The sequence below is a fragment of the Chinchilla lanigera genome, unplaced genomic scaffold, assembly GCF_000276665.1.
Source record: "Chinchilla lanigera isolate Chin_1 unplaced genomic scaffold, ChiLan1.0 scaffold00074, whole genome shotgun sequence".
Lineage (NCBI taxonomy): Eukaryota > Metazoa > Chordata > Mammalia > Rodentia > Chinchillidae > Chinchilla > Chinchilla lanigera.
This window is the reverse complement of record NW_004955475.1, coordinates 7092562-7117308: the sequence shown is the minus strand read 5'-3', so window position 1 is coordinate 7117308 and position 24747 is coordinate 7092562. Positions and strand designations below refer to the sequence as shown.

Sequence of the window (24747 nt, the reverse complement as noted above, 5' to 3'; positions counted from 1 at the left end):
CAGAAGAGATCCAGAATAGCAAAAGCAATCTTGGGCAACAAGAGCAAAGCAGGAGGCATAGCAATACCTGACTTCAAGTTATACTACAAAGATACAGTGATAAAAGTGACATAGTATTTGCACAAAACAGACACCCAGATCACTGGAAACAGAATAGAGGAAGAACAAACAACCCCAAGCACACTTAGCCAACTGCTCTTTGACAAAGGGGACAAAAACTTGCACTGCTGGAAGGATAAGACCCTGATAAATGCTTTTGGGAAAACTGGATATTTACATGCAGCATATTGAAGTTTAGACTCATATCTTTCACCATGTACTAAAATAAAATCAAAATGGATCAAAGATCTAAACATTAAAACAGAAACAATTAACCTACTGGAAGATAAAATAGGTAAGACTGTTGAGGTCACAAGTGTATGCAAGTAATTTTGGAAAGGAACTCTAAAAGTTCTGTTATTTCTTGCACAAGAAATAACAGCAAGAATCAACCAATGGGATTATATCAAACTAAAAAGCTTTTACACAGCAAAGGAAGCCATCAATAGAGTGGATAGACAACCTGCAAAATGGGAAAATATTGTAAGCCACTCTTCATATTAGTATCTAGAATACATAATGGGGCTGAGGTTATAGCTTAGTGGCACAACACTTGCCTGGTAAGCGCGAGGCCGTGGGTTTGATTCCCTGTACAAAAAAAAAAAAAAAAAAAAAAAAAAAAAAAAAAAAAGGAATATATAAAGAACTCAAAAACCTTAAACAATCCAAAATATAAGGCCCAATTTAAAAGCAGGCTCATGACATGAATAAACATTTCTCAGAAGAAGGAACACAAATGGCCAATAAACATATGAAAAAAAAGTTCAACATCTTTGGTCATTAAATAAATACAAATTAAAACAACACTATGAGTTCATCTTGCACCAGAAAGAATGGCACTCATGAAGACATTAAATAAAAACAAATGCTGGCATGGCTACAGTGAAAAAGGAACCCTTGTGCATTGTTGATGGGAATGGAAACTCTTACAACCATTAGGGAAATCAGTATGGAGATTTCTCAAAGAACTAAAAATAGAAATTCCATTCAACCCAGCAATTCCCCTTCTAGATATGCTCCCAAAAAAAGCTAATGACATCATATTACAGCAATACATGCATACCAATGTTTATAGCAGCACAATTCATAATAGCCCAATCCTGGAAGCAGCCTGTATGTCCATCAACAGATGAATGGATAAATAAAATGTGGTACCTATACATAATAGAATATCCTCAGCTATAAAGAAAAATAAAATTCAAGGTACTTGTAGGAAATTGGATACACACCTGGAAAATATGTTGAGTGAAATAAATCAGACACAAATGCTTAACTACCATATGGTTTCTCTAATTTGAGCAATGCAAAGTAGAAATAAAAAGCAAATTAAAAGACTGATATAAAGTAAATGAATAGACAGAACTTTTGAAAATGGGAAGAGGTTTAAGAGACTTAAGAGGGGATTGGAGGCAAAAAGATTTAAGGTGTATCATACACATGTACCTAATACTGATAATGAATGTAAACATTGTATGTTGCAAACATGAAGTAAGATAATAATTATAACAATAATAATGAAAACGAAAAAAGGACATCTAGAGACACGTGGGTAAAGGGAAACAAAAACAAACAAAGGTGTTTTATGTACATGTACCTACTCCCTAACTTTGTATTCTGCAACCTGTACTAATAAGATAAAATTTAAATTTATAAAAATGCTAAAAATGCTGTGGGCAAAAAGAACCAGTCTACATTTTTGGTGGGAATGTAAACTAGTACAGCCACTGTGGAAATTAGTGTGGGGATTATCTAAAAAACTAAAAATAGACATTCCATTCAACCCAGTTATTCTATACATTCCTGAAAGAGTTAAAGATATCGTATTACAGTGGTACATGCATACTGATGTTTATAGCTATAACAGTTACATTTTAGAAGCAGCCGATATATGCATCAGTGAACGAATGGATATGGAAAATACGGTATTTATACACAACAGAGTACTATTCTGCCATAAATAAGGATAAATTTTAGTTATCTGTAGGAAAATGGATGTTCCCTGAGACCATAATGTCAAGTGAAATAAATCAGACTCATATCTCATGGTTTCACTTATATAAGAAACCCAAAATATTAATAAAGAACAAAATAAAAGACATAACAGGAAATAGATAATTGTAAAAGGGAACAGGACTAATGGAGGGAAGGAGAAAGATAGTAGCATAAGAGAATGATAAGAGAATTAAGATGTGTTATGTACATATCCCAACTCCCCACGAAGGATGTAAAAATTATGTACTACAAACATGTACAAATAAAAAAAATTTTAAAAACAGGGTATAAGGCCTGGTTCAATCAGAATCCAAATTTTCCACTCTGATGTATGTGAGTTGGCAGGATGATGACCCATAGGCCTTTGAACCTACCTGATGAAGAAGTTGTTAGTGAGTGACAAGTTGCTTTTACTTGGGGGCACTTTCTTAGGAAGATAAGCTCCCATATATCAGAGCTACTTGCTGGCTCCTTCAGTTTCTCCCAGAGTAGTCATGTCCTTTTTAAATTTGTTCTTTCATGTCCAATTTTATTATTCTTTTCCACCATCACCCTTCTTGTATGCCTAGGAACAATTCTTTCTACTTTGGGGTAGTATATTTATGCATTTGAGGGACAGCTGTGCTGTAGCGGAGTGAAAACTGCCCTCAGCCCTGGAAGACATAGGTTGACATTTCAGCTATATCATTTGTTACCTAACTGTTTATTAATTGACAAGGCCTTAGTTTGTTATAAGAGAATGGAATACTGAAAGAATGACCTCTCCTTCTGTCCCAAGGAATGGGAAGTGTAAATGCAGAACAGCTATAGTGGCCCTTCACCACTGATGATCTCTAAAGACAGCCAGGGTTATAACCAGGAGACTATAAGCTCCTCAAAACAGGCTCTGTATCTTTAGTATGAGAGCCCACGACCCTATATGTAGAATGCACTTAGTAAATGTTTACCGAGTGTACATAAGAAGTTTGATTACCAGCTCTGTTCTTATGAGCTACTTTACAGCGATAGATACTAATGTACCCAGGAGATATAGTATAGACTGGAAGCAAAGAGACTGAAAATTCTAACCTTGTTTCTTTTTTTATGAAAGAGTCATGTACTTCCAAATTTCAGGTCTTTTTTTTATAGGTTTGAAGTTACCAAGAACACCTGCCTCCTTGGAAGCCTGAAGCAATGAAGGGGGAGGGAGCATGAACACCTGAATAACAGGTTCCAAAACTATGCATACATGGCTATTATAATGAAGAGATTGTTTCTAAAAATGATGGCTTCTTGCAGAGTTCAGTTATCTTGAGGGACAGTATGTTTCTTACTGTGGCAGTAGAGCCCAAAGATTCTCCTTAGGGATAGAAGCAGTTTCTGACTACAGTGTATGCACAGGCATCAAAAAAAAAAAGAGGCTGGGAAATCAGTGAGACATGACAGGAGGAGCCAACAGACTCAAGGGTCTTCCAGCTGACAAAAGTTAGGTAATCATTAAGGATATTTACATAATGGTACAGGTACTATGGCAACTTCTTGTTAATCACCATTTAATAAAATGCATGTTCCATAAATAAGCAGGCACAGGGCACCACAGAGTATCAATGGAAAATTCTTGGCGTGACTCCCAAATTGTGCACTGACAGAGACTTGCACGGACAGCAACTACAATGAGTTGCAGAGCTAAGTTATTTCTTCTGTAAAACTAAGGCATAGTCTTGTTCTGGGGAAGCCCAGAATCAAGCTGGTTAATGTGTGAAGACAGAGACATGGGGTAATATACAACAGATCCACAACTCAGACCTACTGTCCATGGGAAAAGTTTTTCTGTAACACTTGGTACTGGGTAATCCCCAAACCCCTTTGTCCTTATCATGTGGAGTATACTTGGCATCCAGCAAAACTCACTCATACATGTTCCATAGTTATTCACAATTTATTGTACAAAAGTTTAGGAAAAATGTGAAATATTTTCAGCTTCTTCTTTGCATATTGTAAAGGGAATCGATCTACTAGCTCATAAAGAAAAAGCATAATTTTCTAGCATTCCCAGATTTTTGTTTTCTTATGATCAGGAAAAACAGTTCAGGACCAAGAGACCATCACACTAGGCATTCTGTGCACTTTGCCAGCTGTCAAGGATTTTACTTGTTTTTTTTTTTTTTTTTGGTACCAGGAGTGGAACTCAGGACCTCACACTTGCCAGGCAGATGCTTGTACCACTGAGCTATATCCCCAGCCTGTCAAGGATTTTAAAAATCAGATAATCTGTAGAGAATCAGTAAGCTATGAGGAGGTTGGAGAGACTAAAATTTATAATGTAGATTTGTAAGCATAAGAGTGACCATCAGAAGCAGGGGTTAACAACCTGCAACCTACCAATCAAATCTAGTCTACCATCTGTTTTTGTGAGGTGTAAAATCTTTTTGATGCCTGTGCAATTAATTTTTACCTTTTTTTGATACTGGGGATTGAATCCAAAGCATTCATACAGAGCTATATCTCCAGCCTTTTTTTTTTTTACTTTGAGGCACGGTCTTGCTATATTGCTAAGTTGCCCAGGCTGGCCTTAACCTTGTGATTCTTCTGCCTCAGCCGTCCAGGAGGGTGAGATTCCAGGCACGCACCACCACTCTTAGCTTACAATTTTTAATGACTGAGAAAAGGCTGAAGAAAACTAGTATTTAACAGATGTGAAAATTAAATGAAATTCAAGTTTCAGTGCCTATAAAGTTTTATTGGAACACAGCTATACCCATTAGTTTGTGTATTAGCCATGGCTGCTTTCACAGTACAAAGGCAGAGTTGAGTACTTGAGACAGAGACCATGTGATCTGCAAAGCCTAAAATATTTATTTCCTGACCCTTTATAAAAATTGTTTATTAACTTTTGCTCTAAAGTTTGGCTGTGACATTTAAAGAAATAAGACACAGAAAGATAAGAACAGCTTTGGGGAAAGAGTACTGGGACTTATGAAGTAAGAATCAGTCAATCTCTTCAGCAAAGATAACCTGATCAAGCTTTTGGTGAAGCTATAAGTAGATCCTCCTGGCGGAGTTAATTTTCTGCTAGGAAATGTTACTCAACAAGTCAGAGTAAAGAGAATATTGCAATGCAGTAAAAACTCTCCAACACTCTAAGTAAGACGCAGAATTTAATTCCACATGAGCTGAGGTGAGAAAGAGTGGAGTAAAAGGACAGAAAGGGCTCAGTATGGGTTAACTTACAATTCTTCCCTCACAAAAACCTTGGGCAAGAGACAGAATCAAAGTCATACTTACATAAAATTTGCCAGGGAAACTAAATTGGGACCTATTGTAAACATCAGGGAGGATGGTGTAATTCTTTGAGTTCAGAATGTAAACTACAGTTTCAATTTTATGATGTGTACCAAACAGTGCTCCATGTGTACAAAACAAATGGATGTATAATCTCCAAAGTTTTACTAGAAAACGTTTGAAAAATAGTAAATTCTTGAGCACATAATGCACATGATGAATTAATTAACCCTCTTTGAAACATGATCAGGGAGAATGGCGATTCATATCCTGATTTTCCAGATGAGAAAATGGAAAAGAAAGGAGTAACCCAGCCATGGCCACAGGGGAGAGAATCTCGGAGCCCTGGGTTTTAATCCAGCCCATGAACAGTGTACTCTGTCAGTTGGCTCTCACTCCATCTGAAGACTGATTTTTCACTGATTAGGATCTGGGACTGACTATTAGTTAGGAAGGCAAAAGCAGAAGGGAACACAGGTACAAATGCCTGTGTGCTTGCAGAAATAGTGGTGATGATGTTTGTAGTTTGTAGAACTGTCACAAAAAGTCCAAGCTGGAAGGCCATTTTAAGGACATCAAATTGAATTCCCTTATTTTACTAACAGAAAACTGTGATCCAAATGGGAAAATTTCTTATCTAAGGCTACACATCTTTTCTGAGCCTCTGCATAGACGAAGGCATCACCTTCCTTTAATTTCCTGGCTTCTTAGTATGCAGCGTGCCCTCCCCTTCATCTTACCACTTATCCTACCCACTCCTCCACAAACCAGTTTTTCTAGTCATGCCAGTTTTTGATCCACAGACCATACCCACACACAACTTGCCACACATACTCTTTCACTGAATTTCCCTCACTAAATTTTAGTGATTTTACTCCAATGTCTATTACCAATATTTCTTCCGTCAAAGATATTCAGCTTTTTCTCTGACCAGCCTCACTCTCACCCCAAGCTCCAGTATTACTAATGATGAGAAAATGCAGCGCTGTTTCCCCCTATACCGCCCCTGCAAGAAAACCTGGCCAGATTACAATCGATTGTGTAGAATCTTCCACTAGTGACAGCATTAAAGCTTCATACTTTATGAACCACCAAAGCTAGAAATGAATTTCTGTCTGACATGCCAGGCTTTTAACTCTTGTACCTGTGCCCAGTCCAGAAATTTATGAAAACTGTGACTAAAGTGATAATCAACACTCCAAATACTCGGTCTGAGTTAACTGACAAGAAGAAACAACTGAAGAAGAGAAAGATTTGTGCTTCTATTCTCTCCAAAACAGGTAGAATTCCAAGTTTAAATAAGGCACTCCTTTAGAAAGGATATCTGAGCAATAAAGATGCATTGTAGAAATGGGAAAAAAATCAATAAATGCTCTTTCTGAGTAATAAGATAGACCCTGCTTTCAAAAGGGATAATGATGGTAGTAAACTTAAGCAACCAACTTTTACAGATGGGAGGAGAAAGAAAACACCAATAATTTTTTCCTTTGGTGTGTGTGTGTGTGTGTGTGTGTGTGTGTGTGTGTGTGTGCGCGCGTGTGTGCACATGTATTTGTGTGTGTTATGACCTGCCTTCTCATGTCCTTCAAAGGGTTTAGAACTGGAATCTGGATTTGATACTGCAATGTAACCAAGGGGCTCAGAAAGTTTCCCCTTCATGACTTTACAAGGAATCCACTGATAATTATAGTCTCATGAGCTCACAGGAGGTCATTTTCTCAAAGAAAATACTACTAAGTTTGGCTAATACAAGTGACTTATGGATCTGAAGCATTTTGAGGCCTCAAGGATATCTAAGTGCTCTCTAAATTGAGTAATCTCCACCCAAGTACCTCATCTCTTTCCTTCCCTGCTATCACAGAGCCCAGAATCCATGTCATAGTACAGTGCTTGCCAGGCAGCACTGCAAGGTCCCTTCTGCATACCTCCTTCCTTCAGTCGTAACTTCTATAGGAAGCTCCCATGTAGAACATATAAAATGACAGCAAAATCTCCTTCACAATATGTTGGCCATTTCTCCTATTTTCTGAAAACAATTTGGTGACCCAGATCTGTAAAACCCAGAGGCAGCATCAAGTATAACCTAATCTATCTGACCATTGAATTTGCTGGCTCACTTGCTACCCTGAACTTATTCCCTATCAGATATGACTACTACCATGGTGCCAGGCTTGCAGATATACTAGCTTTAGATAGCCTCTCTGGTTCATTCCCTGTTTAGAGACAGGCCCTGTGGGATGATGGCATGATGGGATATTGTCTTGGCTACTTTTCTCTCATTGCTGAGACAAAATATCCAATGCCCAATATTGAGGAAGGAAAGGTCTATTTAGCTCACAGTTTGTGCAGGTTTCAGTCCATAATCAGCTGGCTGCAAGGCAAGGTGGCATGGCAGTGGAGCAACAGTTCATGGTGGCAGAAGACAGCAAAAGAAACAAGAGCGAAAAAGGAGAGCAGGAGAGCAAGCCTCTTTCCCTCCCTTATGTTGTATGCAACCTACCCACCCCAGGGTGGGTGTAGAGCTAATGCCCATAATCCCAGCATTGGACCATGAATCAATCACAGACTCTAGAAGTCTTCCCCCATGACTTCAAGAGGCTTTGGGGGGACATCTAGACACAAACCACAACAGGTGTGGAGAAGTATCAGGGTCTCATGTGGGAAGTTGTGGTAATCTGAAGTTCATGGAGTTTCTCCTTAGTACTTTTTCTGATAGCTATAATTTCATAAATGCTAGTAAGAAATACACTGTCCTCAGGATCTTTCTAATCAGCTGAGGCCTAGGTCCTGGGGCACTGTACCTCATAATAGCCTAGCACGAACTGTAGCAAAGGGGTGATTAGAGCTATAGTGGAATATGCAGCATGTTTTCAGTAATACAAAATGCCAGTTTCATGGCTCTGGGGACTGGAAAAAAAAACTTAAAATGACACTTTTCTGTTTTATATGTATTCCTATTACCCAGCTGAAATGATGAAAGTACAACAATCTTTATGATTGGCTATCAACAAAGACTCCAATTAAAGGGCACCCACTTTTTGTCTTTTCTGTCAATGCCAAGAAATTGCTGACTCTTCTGCTATCCTCTCCTGGGTATCAGCATATTCTTAATGAAAGGTGAAGCTTAAATATATGCCTTTTACCACTGTTCTTATGATTTCTGGTCCTTATATAAGAAAGGTTCTCTGATTTGCTTCTGCCTAGTACTTGATTGTTCCAGACCAGGGAGAAGGAAGGAAAAAGGACTTAGTAAGAAGTATCTCCTTTGTGGTAGGTGAGAGCTGGGGCGCATATTGGTGTTTAAGAGGTGGTTGTGGTTCCACAGTACAGTATCTCTGTCTAGGGGCTGATTATTAGTATCCCTTTGAGAAGGTAGCTCTTAGTACAGGGAGGGAAGTGAAGCGGATTAATATGGGGATAAAGCCCAAAGTGGCTAGGAACTGAGGAGTCACTAGCATATATAACAAGTCTAGAAATAGGTGGGTTTGTGCCATAGGATATAAACTGACTACTTCTAGGTGTTGGACAAACATGAGTTGTTGTAAGCTAAATACAACTAAGGATCCAGGCTTCTGCCTATCTAGTCACATATACAATGTTACTTAGTTGGGATTCTGGACCAATTTAGGGTCAGGCCTCAGGTGAGGCGGATAAAAGTGTCTCTTTACTTTGGGTTCTTATTTATTTAGGAGTTATAAATGCAGAGAGAGGTCCCAAGGGGACAGCAGCAGGAGGGAGCAGGTGCAGAATCTGATGGTCTGCTGAACAGTGAGAACACTTTCTTTCTGAGGCTGAGGCCTGGAATCTTTGCGGAGGAGCAGTCTCCTATTCACCACAGAGAACAAGCTAGGGACTCAGTTGGAGCTTCTCCACTTCTAACCTCTTTAATAAGAACAGGTTTTCCCTCAATAGGCAGTAGAGTGGAAAATAAGCAGGAAGAAAATTATTTTTTTCCAAATCATTAATTTATCTCCATTCCTAGGACGTAACAAGCACCAAGCACCAGATGGGACCACTTCTATTACTTATATTGCCTGTACAACTAAGGGAAAACCAGATGACCAGAAAGTATGAAAATTTGTTTCTTTAGCTTATAGGTTCTTTGAGAGGACTCTGCCAAAGACATTGTTCCTGACATGAATCCTGGGCCTTGGAAGGCACATATCTCTCTCAGAGAAAATGAGGAGAGGGAAACAAATGAATGTACAAGACCCTTTACCTTCAGCAGCTCTTTTGAAGAAGACCTTGCAGCTGCCACAAGTGAGAGCTCCATAGTGACACCCAGAAGCTTCATCTCCACAGATCAGGCAGGTCTTCTGCGGTGGAAAGTAATAGTCGATGGGCAGAACGTGGTCCCTGGCATCCTCCAAACTAGAAAGACACACAGAAAACAAAGCAAGACATGTTAACAGGTGGCAAAAATAGCAGAGTAAAATTCTAAGGTCTTTAGGAGTAAAATGTATGGATAATTTATTATAAGTCATTGCTCAAGTGAGTCAAGCTGAATTTTCCTAGGACTTCTCCTAAGGATGATCCTGATTTTTGCAGCATTTCCTATAGCATGAGCCAAGATTTTTGGATCCTGATAAAGGATCAGAGAAATTCTCTGGGATAAGCCAATCTCATAGATTTTATCTACATGAGAGAAAAATGAAGGCAAGAAATGGGTGGTTAAGCTGCCTAATTTAAGGTGGTGGTCAGGCAACATTTTTAAAGCAATGAAACATTACCTTATGACATTACCTCACCCAAAGGAAGACTTATGACCAAACTGACCAAAATCAAAATGGTTTCATGTGCTTTTCTTTAGTTCTTTGAGCCTCAAATCTCATCTGTAAAATAGGGATAATATCACCCACCCTTCTGAGTTGCTACAGTAAGTGACAATATAAATCAGACTGTAGTCCTTAGGCTGAATACACAAAGGAAGTGTCATAATTATTACATAAGTATTACCATACCATTCTTCACTGTTTTTTTCTCAGTCTTTCACTTTCCTTAAAAGTCTTTCTAGATCACATGGGCATCATTTTGCCCACATTTTACAAAGTAGCAGAATCCCTGTCTGATGTTTTTGTTGAGAAATAATATATAGTTATATGGGAAATCTTTTGTGCTGCTATCAAAACATTTGGCCATTATAAGACTCAGGGGTTCCTTGGGCAAGGATGGAGCTTCAGAAGAAACCTGGTCTCACTGTCTAACTCCAAGAAGGTCTGTGCCTGAGTTCTTCAAGTTGATTGTGAAGCGAAAAGGCCAGAAAACCAATCTTAAAAACTTTGCACACTGGTGATTCTTAGTCTCCCATAGTAATTAAATCAAATTCAAAGAAATGTCATATAGGTCTTACTAACCAAAGGTCAGCTTTTGTCTTTCCTATGTCCTATGTCTAACCATAACCAAAACTCAAGTGACCTTATCGGTTAATCTGTCTCAGAGGGATGGCCAATGGCCACAATATCATCCACAGAAATGCAACTTTTATATTTCATGAGTACATCTTCCTTAAAAACAAAAGGAAGGCAAATAAGCCCTAATGGGAGCCTGTTTGCTATGCTGTATGATTTCAACACTTCACAACAACTTAGTGAGACAAGCTTGTTTTCTCATTGTATGTCCATTGGACTAATGAAAGAGTAAGACTCAGAGGGGACAAGCCCAGGTGATTTGATCCCAAGCCCAGGATTATTTGACTCCAAGTTTGACATAGTTTCTTTTACCCTATTGTCTTCCCATTACTTATCTTTACTACCAGTCACTCTTTGGTTATCACGCTCAACACAGTCATCAGAATCCAGCAAAAGCATCAAAGGTTATCCTCCCCTTAACTGCAAATGAGCAAATCTGACAGGGCAATAGCAAAGAAAGCTTTTCCTCAGGCTATATTTTACAAGGATTTCATCTCCAAGACACAAATATCAGCCTTTATTCAAGTTCCAAGTACAACAAAAAACACTCAAAATGTTATGTAGATATGCAAACCCAGCCACTGATTATAGTGGCCTACCTTCTCTCCTCTCAAGCCTTCCCTTTCCTGCTCTAACAGGAAAGCCAGAGGGAGTCTCTTCAACAAATCAAAGTCAGGGGGGCCATATATTCAAAAGTACCTCACTTCTAATATGCGATTCAGCCAATTGCAAAGAAAGCCATTCTCCTGGCTAAAATGTCATTTCCTATGGTGAAGATTGTGTTCCCATCCTCAGTCTTTAAACCAGAAATAGTACAATTTTTTTACCAGTTTCTTCCTCTCTCCACTTTCTTAACTTCTATAATTAATGCAAACAATTCAGATAAAATCAGCAGGACAAGTATTTAGGCATTCCACATGCCAGGCCATTTTTTTTGTATATTATCTCATTTAACTTCCCAAACATCCCTGTAGCTCTGTATTATTTCTATATTGCCAAAGAGGAGACTGATGCTTAGAGTAATCAAGCAAATTTACCTAAAATCATATATCTAGTAAATGGCAATCCGAGGATTTCATCTGAAGTAAGTCTGACTCCAAAGTGCAGATTGTTATCCATTGACAAACCATGTTATGAGACTGAGGGGTGAGATTTAGATAGATCAGTTCAACTCAGCTCTTGGCACCTAGGCTTATGGATGAGGCACAGACTAGATTCTAGTGATACAGTGGTCCTCAAGATATTTATTGTCCCTTCACAACTCCTCATCTGGTAGAGAAGACTGGAAGCAAAGAGTAAAATAACATAGTAAATGATATACTAAAAGCAGACTGCAGACTGCTAAAGAATAAGAAGCACCTCAAAGACAGGGCTATTTTTTTAAAGGTATAAGGTATAAATGGGTAAATTAGATTATGATAACAACAGTGATTATAAGTGATTATAAAATAAATATTAAATAAGTAAAATGGAAACATGCCAAGAGCAAATAAGATGTCTTTTTGCAAAGATCCCTTAAGAAATAGAAATGAGGAATTGCTGTTCAGCAGGTCAATGGTTTCGTTTAAAGAAAATAAGTGAGTTGTACAGCAGTGCTGTGCAAACTGTGTCTCTATTCCACAATATAGGATTTCCAGTTAAATTTTCTTATGAGCATAAACTTCATATTATTATTAAAAATTTTTGAAAGAAATATATATTTTCATCAATACCAAAATTTGAAATACAGTTAAAAGTGGTTAAACTACTAAACAAATTTACAATTGAGACTAAAATAATCAACATTTTTATTAGATTTGAGGTTAATGAAGTACACATTGCACAAAAATCACTATTAAGAAGGAATAAATGGAGGAGAACTAATAAAGGGAATTTCACAATGTGGACTTTTGCTAAGTAAAACTCACATTGACTAGAGGCCTGAGATAACTTCTGACCAGTTTTTCTCTGTCTCTGTCTCTGTCTGTCTGTCTGTCTGTCTGTCTCTCCCTCTCTCCCTCCCTCAAAGTGTACTGAACAGCACCCCCACTCACCCTGCTTTAGTGAGGACAAAAGGTACACTGCAGTTCTGCCTCTTGAACTAAACTTTGGGAACTGGAAATGAAAATTACAGCTGTAGTCCCTCTCCTAGGTTTATATCTCAGGGAAACTTGTGCACATACATATGAGGAGGCACTTGCAGGAACGCTCACAGCAGTTTTATTTATAAAAGCAGAAAGACATTCAATGATAGAAGAAAAGATAAAAATTATGGCACATTCATTCAATAAAATACAACTCAATAATGACAAGAAATAGGGTAAAGCTATACATAGGTTTATCTCACATGTTAATGTTGTATAACATGGCTAACTCACAAAAGCATGAAGTTGAGTAGAAGCACAAACAAATGATATGTTATTTGGGAACATATATGTGAAAAAAACTATCAAAATCCAAGGGAACAGTAAACACAAGTATAGACTAATATAGTTCTGAGGGGAGGCTCACTCTGGCAAAGGAGGATACAAGTAGATTTATGCATTCATTTAAAAAACATTAACCCAATACCACACACCAGGTACCATTCTAGGTACTGAGGGATAAAACAGTGAACAAAACAGACAAAAATCCATGCCCTCACAGAGCTGGCATTCTATTAGGCCTCCTGTGATCTTGGGCTTAACATTGTTGCTTAGTAATTAGGACTCATGAGTGTTCATTCAATTGTTATGCTGTATAATTTACTTACATGTTTCATGTATTTGACTATAGCAGCACATAATAAAAGACAAATTAAATAAAAACCAGAGAAATTTTGAATATCTCCCCCAAAAATGTCAACGGCAAGCACAGCAGCAGAGGTCTGTTTTTAGGACAAGTGCAGAATTTGCATGCAACAGTGTTTTCTTCTCACTTCTCTCGGTTACATGGCCACTTATCATCCAGAAGCAGGGTATTTGATTTTGTGAGCCTGAAGCAAGTATTGCATCACAGAATTGAAGAATTCTGAACTGAGACACCACTTGCTATTCTCCAAAAGTTGCACAACTAGTTAAGTAAAAGTGGATTCAGGTTGTCAGCCTGCAAATGCAAGATCAACTGTAAGGAGGTGGGGCTTGTGAACCCTCAGCACTCAGTTGAGTTTTTCAGTCTCTCTGCCCCTTCTTTTTCTCTTCTGTCCTCTTTCCCCACTCCCTACTCTTTCTTCCAAGGAAAATTAGGGGATACTTTGAAACGAATGACTCATTTGAGCAAGTTCAATTGTGGAAGCAGGATAAAATGGAAAAGTCACAGAGAAATTTTTCTTGTAGGGCTTTACAACCAGCCAGACTTGGGTTGGAATCCTACCTCCACCACTGAATTTTAGGCCAAGTCATTAAGGCTCTCTGAACTCCACTGACGCTATCTGGTGAGATGGGGATACTATGACCTCTTGAGGGGTCTTTGAGAATTACATTAGCCAGTACAAATTAAGGGCTTTTCTCTGTACCTTCCATATGGTTAGATGTGCCATAAAGTTTGCCTGTGTTAAGCTTCGTCTTGTCAAAAAACAGAAATGTCTGTTTTCCTAAAAACTAAAAAATAGCGTTCTTCTTGGCTATGCAGGTATTTTGGAGAAAGAAACACATGAGGAGAGAAAGGGGAAGATTGATTTTCCCTATCCCAGAATGGAATCAGGTACCCATAAGAAGGCATTCACCACTACCCCTTCCTCTCAGACCACAGAAACATTACTTTCTTTTCTGCCTCTAAAGGTTTTCCTTTTATGGACAGTTAATATGAATGAAATCATGCAATATGTCTTCTTTTTGGATTTGATTCTTTCTTTTTTTTTGGTTTTTCTCCGGTACTGGGAACCGAACTCACAACCTTGCGCTTGCCAGGCAGGCACTTTGCCGCTGAGCTAAATCCCCAGCCCCTGGATTTGATTCTTTCATTTACCATAATGTTTTCTATTATCATCCATAGTGTAGCATGTATCAGTACTTCATTTCTTGTTATTATTATTATAGTCTACTGCATGGATATGTGTACTACATTTTGTACTTAACGTTCATCGGTAGGTTTGAGTTTCCTCTAGTCTGGCTATTCTGAATAATGCTGCAATGAACAATAGTGTACAATTTGTGTGTGTGTGTGTGTGTGTTTGTGTGTACTTGCTTTACCTTCTTTTGAGTAGATATCTTGGAATGGAATTGCTAGGTCAAACTAACATTTTAAGACATTTTCAAGCTGTTTCCTTAAGTGGCTATATCACTTTACATTTTTTACCAGCAATTTATAAGCGTTCTAATATGTCTATATCAAAGCTAGCACTTATAATTTTTTGTTTTTACTATAACCATCCTAGTAGAGGTGAGGTGGTATCTCTATTTGTTCATGATTTGCATTTCCCTAATGACTAACGGTGTGGAGCATTCATCCTTTGTGTATCTGATATGTGGAAATGTTTATGCAATTCTTTGGGTTATCTGAGTTGTAAGATGGCTTACATATTCTATATTCAATACCCTTGTCAGTATATAATATACAAGTACTTAATCTGTGTTGAATTTTCACTTTTTTGTTGATAACATTTGCAATACAAACTATCAAATTGGGCAAATTACAACTTACCAATTTTTTTCTTTTGTTGTTTGTGTTTTTGGTATTATATTCAGAAATCATTGACTGTCATGAATCTGTTCTTGCATATCCCTTTCCCCTATTCTAAATGTGGTCTCAGGAGATTTATTGTAATGCAGTGTAACTGTTACAAAGACCCACTTTACTTTTGAGGCCTATGAAGTTCAAAGTCAAATATATATTTCTTAGTAAGTTATAGCACCATAAGAGGAAAGAGCAAAGGCTCTTATAGACAGAGACTTCGAAGTCTGAATCCACCTCTTATTGATCATTAACTATGTAATGTTGGACTCAATATGCATTTAACTTCCCTGCCCATCAGTTTCCTTAACCATCAAACGAAGGGAATACCATTCTAGGCTCAAAAGGCTAAAGTGATAAGAGTTTAAGACAATACATGAGAAAGGGCCTGGCACACTCACAAGGTAATTTCTTCCCATCTCCTCCATCCAGCTCGAACTTTCCCTTGAAATTACAGCCCAGGACATCTGACTTCCAGTCCAGTGAGCTCTGTGATAATAATGTTGTCTCTTATATCAGACACTACTGGATAAAGCAGAAAAGCAGCAGCCACGACAACGTCTTTTACCCCAAACTAGTGAACACACTGGAAAAACCACTAGTCTTTGAAGTCATTCTGTGACTTTGAAACACAGACAGTGTAGCTGAAGAAATGTGAAAAATGTTCATTCAAGTGTTTGAGGACTTTGGAAATCTAAAGAAGGAAGCTAGCACCATGTGACCAGCCACAATTCAGGTAATCAAAAGTTGCTGAGATTCCACACTGAGTCTACAATTAAGAAGCCAAGGTTAGACATTTCATACTGGACCAGAGAACTTACAGGAGATAGGAAAACAGCCTCTTTGAGATAATTCACAGCAGATCTTTTGCTAATCTCTTAAATGATATACAGTGATGCTGAGCCTAAGGAAAACTAGGCCAGCTATTAACTTGACACTTGGAAAAAGTACCCTGCTCTCAGTAAGAGACTGATTTTGATGTGGAGAGGGAGTTCATTAACTGAGATTAAAAATCCTTAACCCCATTTAGTCCAGTGTACATCAAAAAATCCAATATACATCACAACATACAGTAAAATATTAAGAGCTGGCCTTTATAAATGTCCCAGCTAAAATACTGTGCTCTATATAGTTTAGCCTCATTTAGCTTTTACAACAAATGAATGAAGTATGTATCATTATGCCCATTTCATAGGACAGCACTGAGGTCCAGAAACCTAAAACATTCTGTTACAGATGAGTAGAGAGTAAATAATGGCCTCAAGATTACAACTCAAAACCCTGACTCCAAGATTAACCATCAGGTTATTAGATTAACCATCTAGTCAACTATAAGACTGTTAGTTACTTACAATGGATGGCAGTAGCCAGTGACTCAACCCAGAAAGCCTGAGTCATTCTGAACTCAATGTAATAACACTTCTCAATGCACCCACCTAGCACCACAGTCCAATCAGTCAATCTGTGACTAATATCTGTTAATTTTACTGCCTAAACATTCCCCCTACAGCTTTGCCTTCAAATTACTGTAACTATTTTGGTCAAGCCCTTTTGTTTCCTGATCCTCACAGAGAACCCTCCAGCAATCCTACCGAAAGCATCTGATTCTGTAACCGGTCTCCATAAAATCACTCAATAACTCTCCATGGCTTATCACTGTGGTCCTAATTCACAGACGTACTGTATTAGAGTCATAAGAGGATTAATCAGCAATACAGAGCTCAGATACAAACTATTTTCTTGTAAGTCTGAAGTTATGTTACAGTTCCTACATCAGTGTGTACATTTTTATTAAATGACCAAGTGAAAATCACCTAGCATACAGGATCCAAATTCAAACTACCATCATGACATTCAAGACTGATTTCTAGATCCTTGTCTCACCTGCCTCACAACTTTTTCAATATGACTTTTCAAGTGTACCATCACTTTGCAGTTCCTCAGTGTAACCCTGCTGTTTTAAGCCTCTGTGTGTTCTTATTTACACTGCCACACCCTCCAACTTGAATGACTTTACCCTATCCTCTACCATCTACCTCCTTTGCTACTTCACTTCATAATTCACATCTCAATTCATGATACCACCATCTATTCCATGAAGCTTTTCCTCACTCTGTGTGTACTGAATAAAATATGATCATCCCTCCACTTGTATAGTCCTCTTTAAAAGTACCTTTAATCTTTTATATCACAAAAAATCCATGCATGTGTCTGCTTCCCACCTACCATGTGGCCTTGACTCATGGAATTCCTGGTGTCTAGCTCAGTTTTTCCTGCTCAACTCTTCTTTCTCTTTCATTGCTCCTTTCCTTCCTCTCAAGCTACAAAACAGCTTGAAAACAGACAAGTTGAATCTCCTTTTTTCCAAAAATATTTTTCCCAAAAATATTCCCCAAATTTCACAATATCCATTTGATCTTCATACCTCTTAAGTCTTGGCCATGAAGTTCTTCCTCAAACCTTACCTGAATCTTTCGGATTGTTTTCTCTGTCCTTAGTAGAAGTAAAGAACAACCACTTGCCATACTCCTAACATACTTTTCTTTCAGTATTACAAACAGACAAAGAAGTGAACAAAATGTAATTTACAATAGAACCTGAGAAGGAGAATGTGTCATACCTGGCATATATTTGGACCAGGTAAAAGTGAAATGGTATGGATCTATTGGAACTGTCATTGTTAATGAGCAGAGACAAACTGTTCAGCTTGATGAACAAGCTCTTTCCTTTCTACAAAGTGATCGTGTGACCTCTGGAATGGTGTCTTACTATTTTGTCATTCCCAGTATGATGAAGAGACAAAGTGCAGCTGGAGAGAGCCTGCTTTCTCTTATTCCTAGTCAGTACCTTGTATCCCACTCTGTTTCGCTCTCAAATCTACCTTAGTATATTAGACTGGGAGCTGGAAGCCCGGAATTCCATTTTAAATTCTGATACTAATGCACTGTATAACCAACCTTCAGGCAATCACCTTACTTCCTCACTCTCAGTTTTCTTAACTTATTAAAAATTTGTAGAGCACATCAAGCACGTAAAGAACATTCACAAACATTTGTCCTGTGGGATCTGCACAGCTGTTCTGTGAGGCAAACAGAAGAGTAGAAAGCTCAAGGAGGTTAAGTAACCTTTCTAGAGTGAAGTAGTTAGAAAGAAGCGGGGCTGCAATTTGAACTCTTTCTGATTCACCAAACTGCTGCTATCTATAAGACAAAGGGGATGAATTAGAGGCTCTTTAGTCTAACAAGTTTAATTTCACAATAACACAAAGAACATTTTATAAATTTAAAAGTACCTGTACATTCATTATTACCTATTCTGTCAAGAAAAATGTATTTATTACTTATCATATGCCAGGTACCATTAGACTAACAATATAGTGACATGTCAGTTAAAGTCCTTGACTGTTTTAAGAGATTTTTTATTTAAATGAGCAGTGCATGAAGCAAGCATAAAAAGTGTTGAAAAACATAATTTCAGATACTGCTAAGTGTAGTAGGGCCAAGGAATACAAAATGTGTGATATTTAATAATCCCAACAGCCCTGTTGTTGGGATTTTCATTAATCCCATTTCCAGACAAGCAAAACACACGCACACACACACACACACACACACAGAGAGAGAGAGAGAGAGAGAGAGAGAGAGAGAGAGAGAGAGAGAGAGAAGTATCTTAATTAGACAGTGATAAACAGAGTTGGACCTAGATACCACAACTCCTGACCACATATTCCATGATAATTCCATTCTTCTGCCTTCCTGGCACTAGTTTTCTTTAGGATTCCATGATTTTGTCTTCAATGACTAACTTTTGGGTACTTGGTTCAAAATGTCTTACCTCTGAAGCAGAATGAGATTTGGATGAAGTGCTATGTGATCACAAGAGCATTAGACCCTTAGCCTTCAAAACAGTACCAGGGTGTTTGCTGGTCGCCTTGTCTCTATTGTTATTTGAAAGGAACCATGACTTGTTTTATTCACTGTCATATCAAACATGCCTACCATATGGCTTGGTATTTAATTATAGTGTTTTAAAAACAATTATTACATCTATGAATGAATAATGAACCAATTTGACAAGCACAATTTGCAAGAAAGTGGGTTAGTGTTTCTGGTAAGGGAACTAAGACACTGCAGTTTCCCCACTCCATTCGCAAATCTTCAAGTGCTTTATCCTGGAAGAAAAGGAGGTATGGTAAAGAAATAGGTGGGAGCTGCTGCAGAGTGGGGGTGGGAGACACACAGCTGGGTGGAACATTATCACACAAAAAGTAACACTAGGACAGCTGAAAATGAACTCCCCCAAGACAGTTAGCAGAGGGCTGTGAAGTACTTTACTTACACTGTTTTAGCCATCTAAAATGATATTTTGTACCCTGTGTTTCTTAGACAATGAAGAAATAATAGATCCAAAATGTGTCAGTTCTTGCCTTATGCATGATTTGGAAGCTGAAAATGCTAGAGTAGTCTGAGGATCTTTCTTAGGGCTAAGTAATGCTAGGCTGCTTGAGACCTTCTACTCCAGCGTCATTCAATATCCTATAACATCTTGGTTAGATGTTTCCATTCTACACATATTTCAAACAGAAAATTTTATGACCAACTATACGTAACTTGGATGGAGATAGAAAAATATTCATGGAAAAGAAGAAAGCTAATATTTATTTACTCTTTTTATCACATAGCATTAGTATAATTATCTATAGTCACACTAACTAAGCTTTTATAGCAATAACAGTTTTTTTATCTTATGTAGTGTGGATATTCACAATATCAACCCACCAGATTGTTATATGGGATAATGTCAGCTGATTCATGTCGAGTGTGCAGCACAGTGCCTGGTATGTAATATGCAGGCATTGCTAACAACATAGCTGCTGCCACCACCACTACCATAATTGTTACCATAATCTATGTGGCTATATTTTAGGTACTTTCATATCAATTATCATATCCATCCTCTCCATAATATGCTTGGTACAGATTATCATTTCCATTTGATAGAAGAGAAACTGAGGCATAAAGAAGCATGGTACCTTTCTTAAGTTTTGCAACTAGGAAAAAACTCACACTAAGAATTAAAAGCTAGGTCCAATTGACTACTCCTTCACTGTATCATGCTGGGGAAGAACAATATCTTTCAACTAACCTCTAGCTGTAGAAGCTTGGAAATCATGACTAACTCTACTCATTCTATCTATACACCAATGTTGGAGGCAAATATAATTATTTTCAAACCCCATTTTGTAACTTCTTGTTAAAGTAAAGGTGGGGGCAAAAGCTGAAAAAAATGCTGTTTGTTGTCAGACATGGTGGAGCACATCTGTAATGTCAGCACTCTGGGAGGCTGAGGCCGGAGGATCATAAGTCTGAGTACAGTTTGAGTAACTTAGTGAGACCTTGTCTCAAAAATTTAAAAAAAAGGGCTAGAGATGTACATCACCATGAAATCCCTGGATTCAATCCCCACTAGCATTACAAAAATATTGTTAAGTATTTTGAAAGCAAAAAGTCTGCTTTTATAAAACTATAAATCAAAATTGGGAGATTTAGGATAATCTATGCTAAAAGTTATTTATGCTAATAAAGAAGCACACTTTCTACAATGAATCCCTCTACCCTTTTAGCCCATGGAACTAGTCTTTTTACATATTTTCATAGATGAAATTGTCATATTCTCTGTTATAACTCATTGTCTTTATCAAAACTTTCACACCCATTCCAAGAGTAGCAACTGAATCCCTCTATGGCCTGGCCACAGACCCTATTTCTTGAGGCAGTGAAAGACAACATGGTTGTTAAAATGTCATTTGGAAGGAATTCACAAGTGAAAATAATAGAGAATGATATAAGAATATGGATAAGGGAAAGACGGTCTTTTAAACAGTTTTACTGAAATAAAATTTATTTAACATAAACTTCATCCATTTAAGGTACAGAATTTGATCTTTTGAGATTCGAGGAAGAATGAGAGAATGGTGATCACCAGCAAAACAAGGCCTCTCCAGGACCTAGAATCCAGGTTATCCAGGATTTCAGGGCAGGGAACCTGACTCTGCAAACACAAAAATTTTAAACCCCTAAGATTGTGTGTTCCATGGAGAAATAATGGAATGGACTGGCAGTGCTAGCTCCAAGAAAAGTTGGTGGTTATATAAACTGCAAAAACAGTGTGGGATTCTACTTCAAATTGACCTCTTTTCCCAGAGCAGCTAGAATTAAAGAGAAATCCAGTGCAGTGCTCACCATATTGCCAGAGAATGTTTAATTAGGAGCCATTTTGAGAAGGGATTCAATAAGTGTGAGCCACGGAAAAACTACAGAACACTTCACTGCACTATTACCCTCACAATGACTGGGGGAGAGAGAGCCACAGGGACAGCTGCAGAGAAGGTATGGGCCAGACATATCACCCCTCCCTCTGGAAATTAAAGCTCAGGCTGGGAAGGACACAAGGTCCTGCCCTTCATAGTGAGAAGCCAGGCCCACATGGGTGGCTTTCAGAGAGTGCGAAGTCTATAAATGCTGACATTAATTCCACCTGTCTACCTGTGACCCCAGCAAGCTGTCTACACCCAGAACAGGCCATAGACCTAACTGATTTTCACATCTACCAACACGAGCAAGGACACATCTAAGCTTACAAAATTGCTACATTCTGGGGTATAAGGACAGAGGTGCCTCTTAAAAGTAAGGGAACACCTCACAAATCCACAGACTGTAAAGCTAGGTGAAGAAAACCATGACTTGCTGGATTCCAAAACTGTGAATCCTGGAAAGCAACTATTCATTCAGAAATACAGAGGATTGTTTTTTTAGTTTCATTTCTGTTCTTTTTCTTCTTCATTTTTTAGGGGTTTGGTGTTGTTTACCTTTTAATTGCTTTTCTTATTTTTCCCTTTTTCTTATTTTTTTCTTTTTCTTCTTTTTATTGTATTTTCTTTTTGGTTACTTTTAGCTAATTCTGCTAATTTCCTGATACTCTGAAAGATACTTTATCTCACATTTTTCTCATCCTTCTCATCTTCCATTGCTTAAATTTTCAAATCTGTTTTCATTCATTCTTCTGTTTCCCATGTCTTCTATTTCCTAGTGTACCTACTAAGCTTTATTTACCAATTACCAGCCCAATTGCTTAAATGAAGGATGACCAAAAGTGTATTTTTGGTTAATTTATATAACAGAAAATATTAAAATGACAATTTTATCAAATTTATTCAATACAAAAATTAACTAGTTGAAATGACAGCTGCCCGAATCATGCTGAGGATAGTTGGCACACAATCAAACATTTTTCCCAAGTGACACTCAGGATAAACTGTTAAGTGGTTAATCTGTAGATAGCTTACTTCATGCTATTGCTGTTCAATTCCTTCTATTGTGGAGGTACAATTACTGAATTTAGTAGACACTTACTGGAGATTAATATTTGATTGATCTTAGTGCTTATACTATAATTATAGATCTCTTTTTGTGGCTAAGGGTAGTATATTATTGATTCTTATGTAATGTTCATATCCAGTTTGTTATTTATTGTTGCAGATTTAGTTGCTATTGCCAGGGTGGCATAGTTGTTGCTACTAAATGGTTGTCTCTGTATGCCAATATTGGATTGCCTTTGTGTCATTAAGAATACCGCAGTCCATTCTTAGAGAACTGGGTGCTGGGCCAATTGCATTTTGTTCTCCCTTCCCAAATTAATGGAGAGGGTCAGATCTTGGGACAGAGGCAAAGGTCTAGGGCTTGCCATGTCCACAGCACATCACTGAAATGAAGTAAGTCGCTAATTTAAGAGATCTCCATACTACCAATAAAGTCTTCCACTATAATCCACCCTCACACATCAGTGCTGCACACAAACTAGACGTTGAGAAGATAAGGCAACAAAATGCTTCCTAAAACTCTCGTCTCCCCCCAAAAGTGTTCTTTGGTGCATTGAAAGGGAGCAAATCAAAAGCCATACAGATGAAATATTCAAAATGATAAAAGAGGAGACTTAAAAACAGATCAATATGGTGTTCAGTGAGCTCAAAGGAGATATAAAGAAACAGATAAAAAACAATACATGAAATATTCAGGGATTATACAGAAGACCCTAATAAAAACTAGATGACCAAAGCAAAATGGTTCAAAGCATAGATAATCAGTATAGAAAAGAATTAGAGTCCATGAAAAGGTACCAAAGAGAAATTCAGGCAATTAAAAACTCTAAAGAAATTTGGAGCAGTAAAAGTGACCATTATGAGGACAGTATCAGAATAAGAAGATAAGGCTCATGTCATTAAAAAGTTACCCAGAGATTCCTTTAAGCCAATAAGAGAACATGAAAAATGGATCCATCAACTCTTAGATGACACAAGGAAGACTAATCTAAGATCAACTGACATTAGTAAAAAATCAGAAAATGATAGAAATAGCATTAACAGACCTGTTCAGAGAAATAATAGCAGACAATTTTCTGAAAATGGAAATGAATTTAACATACAGAGCAGTGATGAATATAGAACCATAAATAGTATCAATCAGAAAAGAACTACTCTAGTGTACACCATAACCAAAATTTCAGATATCCAACACAAGGACAAAACCTTAAAAGCTGCTAGAGAAAAGTAACAAATTACTGATAAAGTTAGGCTCATCAGAATTACAGCAAACTTCTCAACACACAAAGGCAGAAAATCTTGCAGTTAAGTGTTGTAACCCCCAAAAGAAAACAACTTCCAGCCCAGAATTATAGAACTTGCAAAATTATCTTTAAAAATTTATGGAAAAATAAACTATTTCCATGACAAAGAACAACTTATGAAAGTCATGACAGGCAAACTCACACTCCAAAATACTGAAGGATATCTGAGAAAGAAACATTGTATCCAACAATGCAAAAGGTGTAATAGAATGAATATAGCAGTCAGAGCAAGCAGTTAAGTGAAAGCGGTGGGGGGGGACCAACAATAAGAAAATAGTGCAATGACAGGAATAAGTCAGTACCTTCCATTAATAACTGTCATTATGAATGGTCTCAATTCCCCAGTCAAAAGACACATACTGGATAAAATGGATCAAGAAATAATACTGATCGATATGCCGCATATAAGAACCACATTTAATCTGAAAAGAAATTCACAGACTGAAGATCAAAGAATGTCAAACAATATGACATGCAATTAAAACCCCAAAACCAGCATGAATAGCTATTCTATTTTCTGACAAGGTAGACTGCAGCAAAAACTGATCAGAAAAGACAAACACAGTCACTGCATAATGGTTAAGAGAACAATTCAACAGGAAGAGATAACAACTATGAACATATATGCACCAAATACAATACACACAACTTCATAAAAAATACTGCTGGACATAAG

The 24747-nt window shown here is 37.6% G+C and overlaps 1 protein-coding gene across 1 annotated transcript in view; it reads right to left on the bottom strand.

The window, feature by feature from the left end:
- Positions 1-24747, bottom strand: part of Ar (androgen receptor) — a 178514-nt gene that overhangs the window by 75165 nt on the left and 78602 nt on the right. The window contains exon 2 of the mRNA XM_005401581.1: positions 9572-9723. Coding sequence (XP_005401638.1) covers positions 9572-9723 — 152 coding nt within the window. The remainder of the gene's footprint in view (positions 1-9571; positions 9724-24747) is intronic.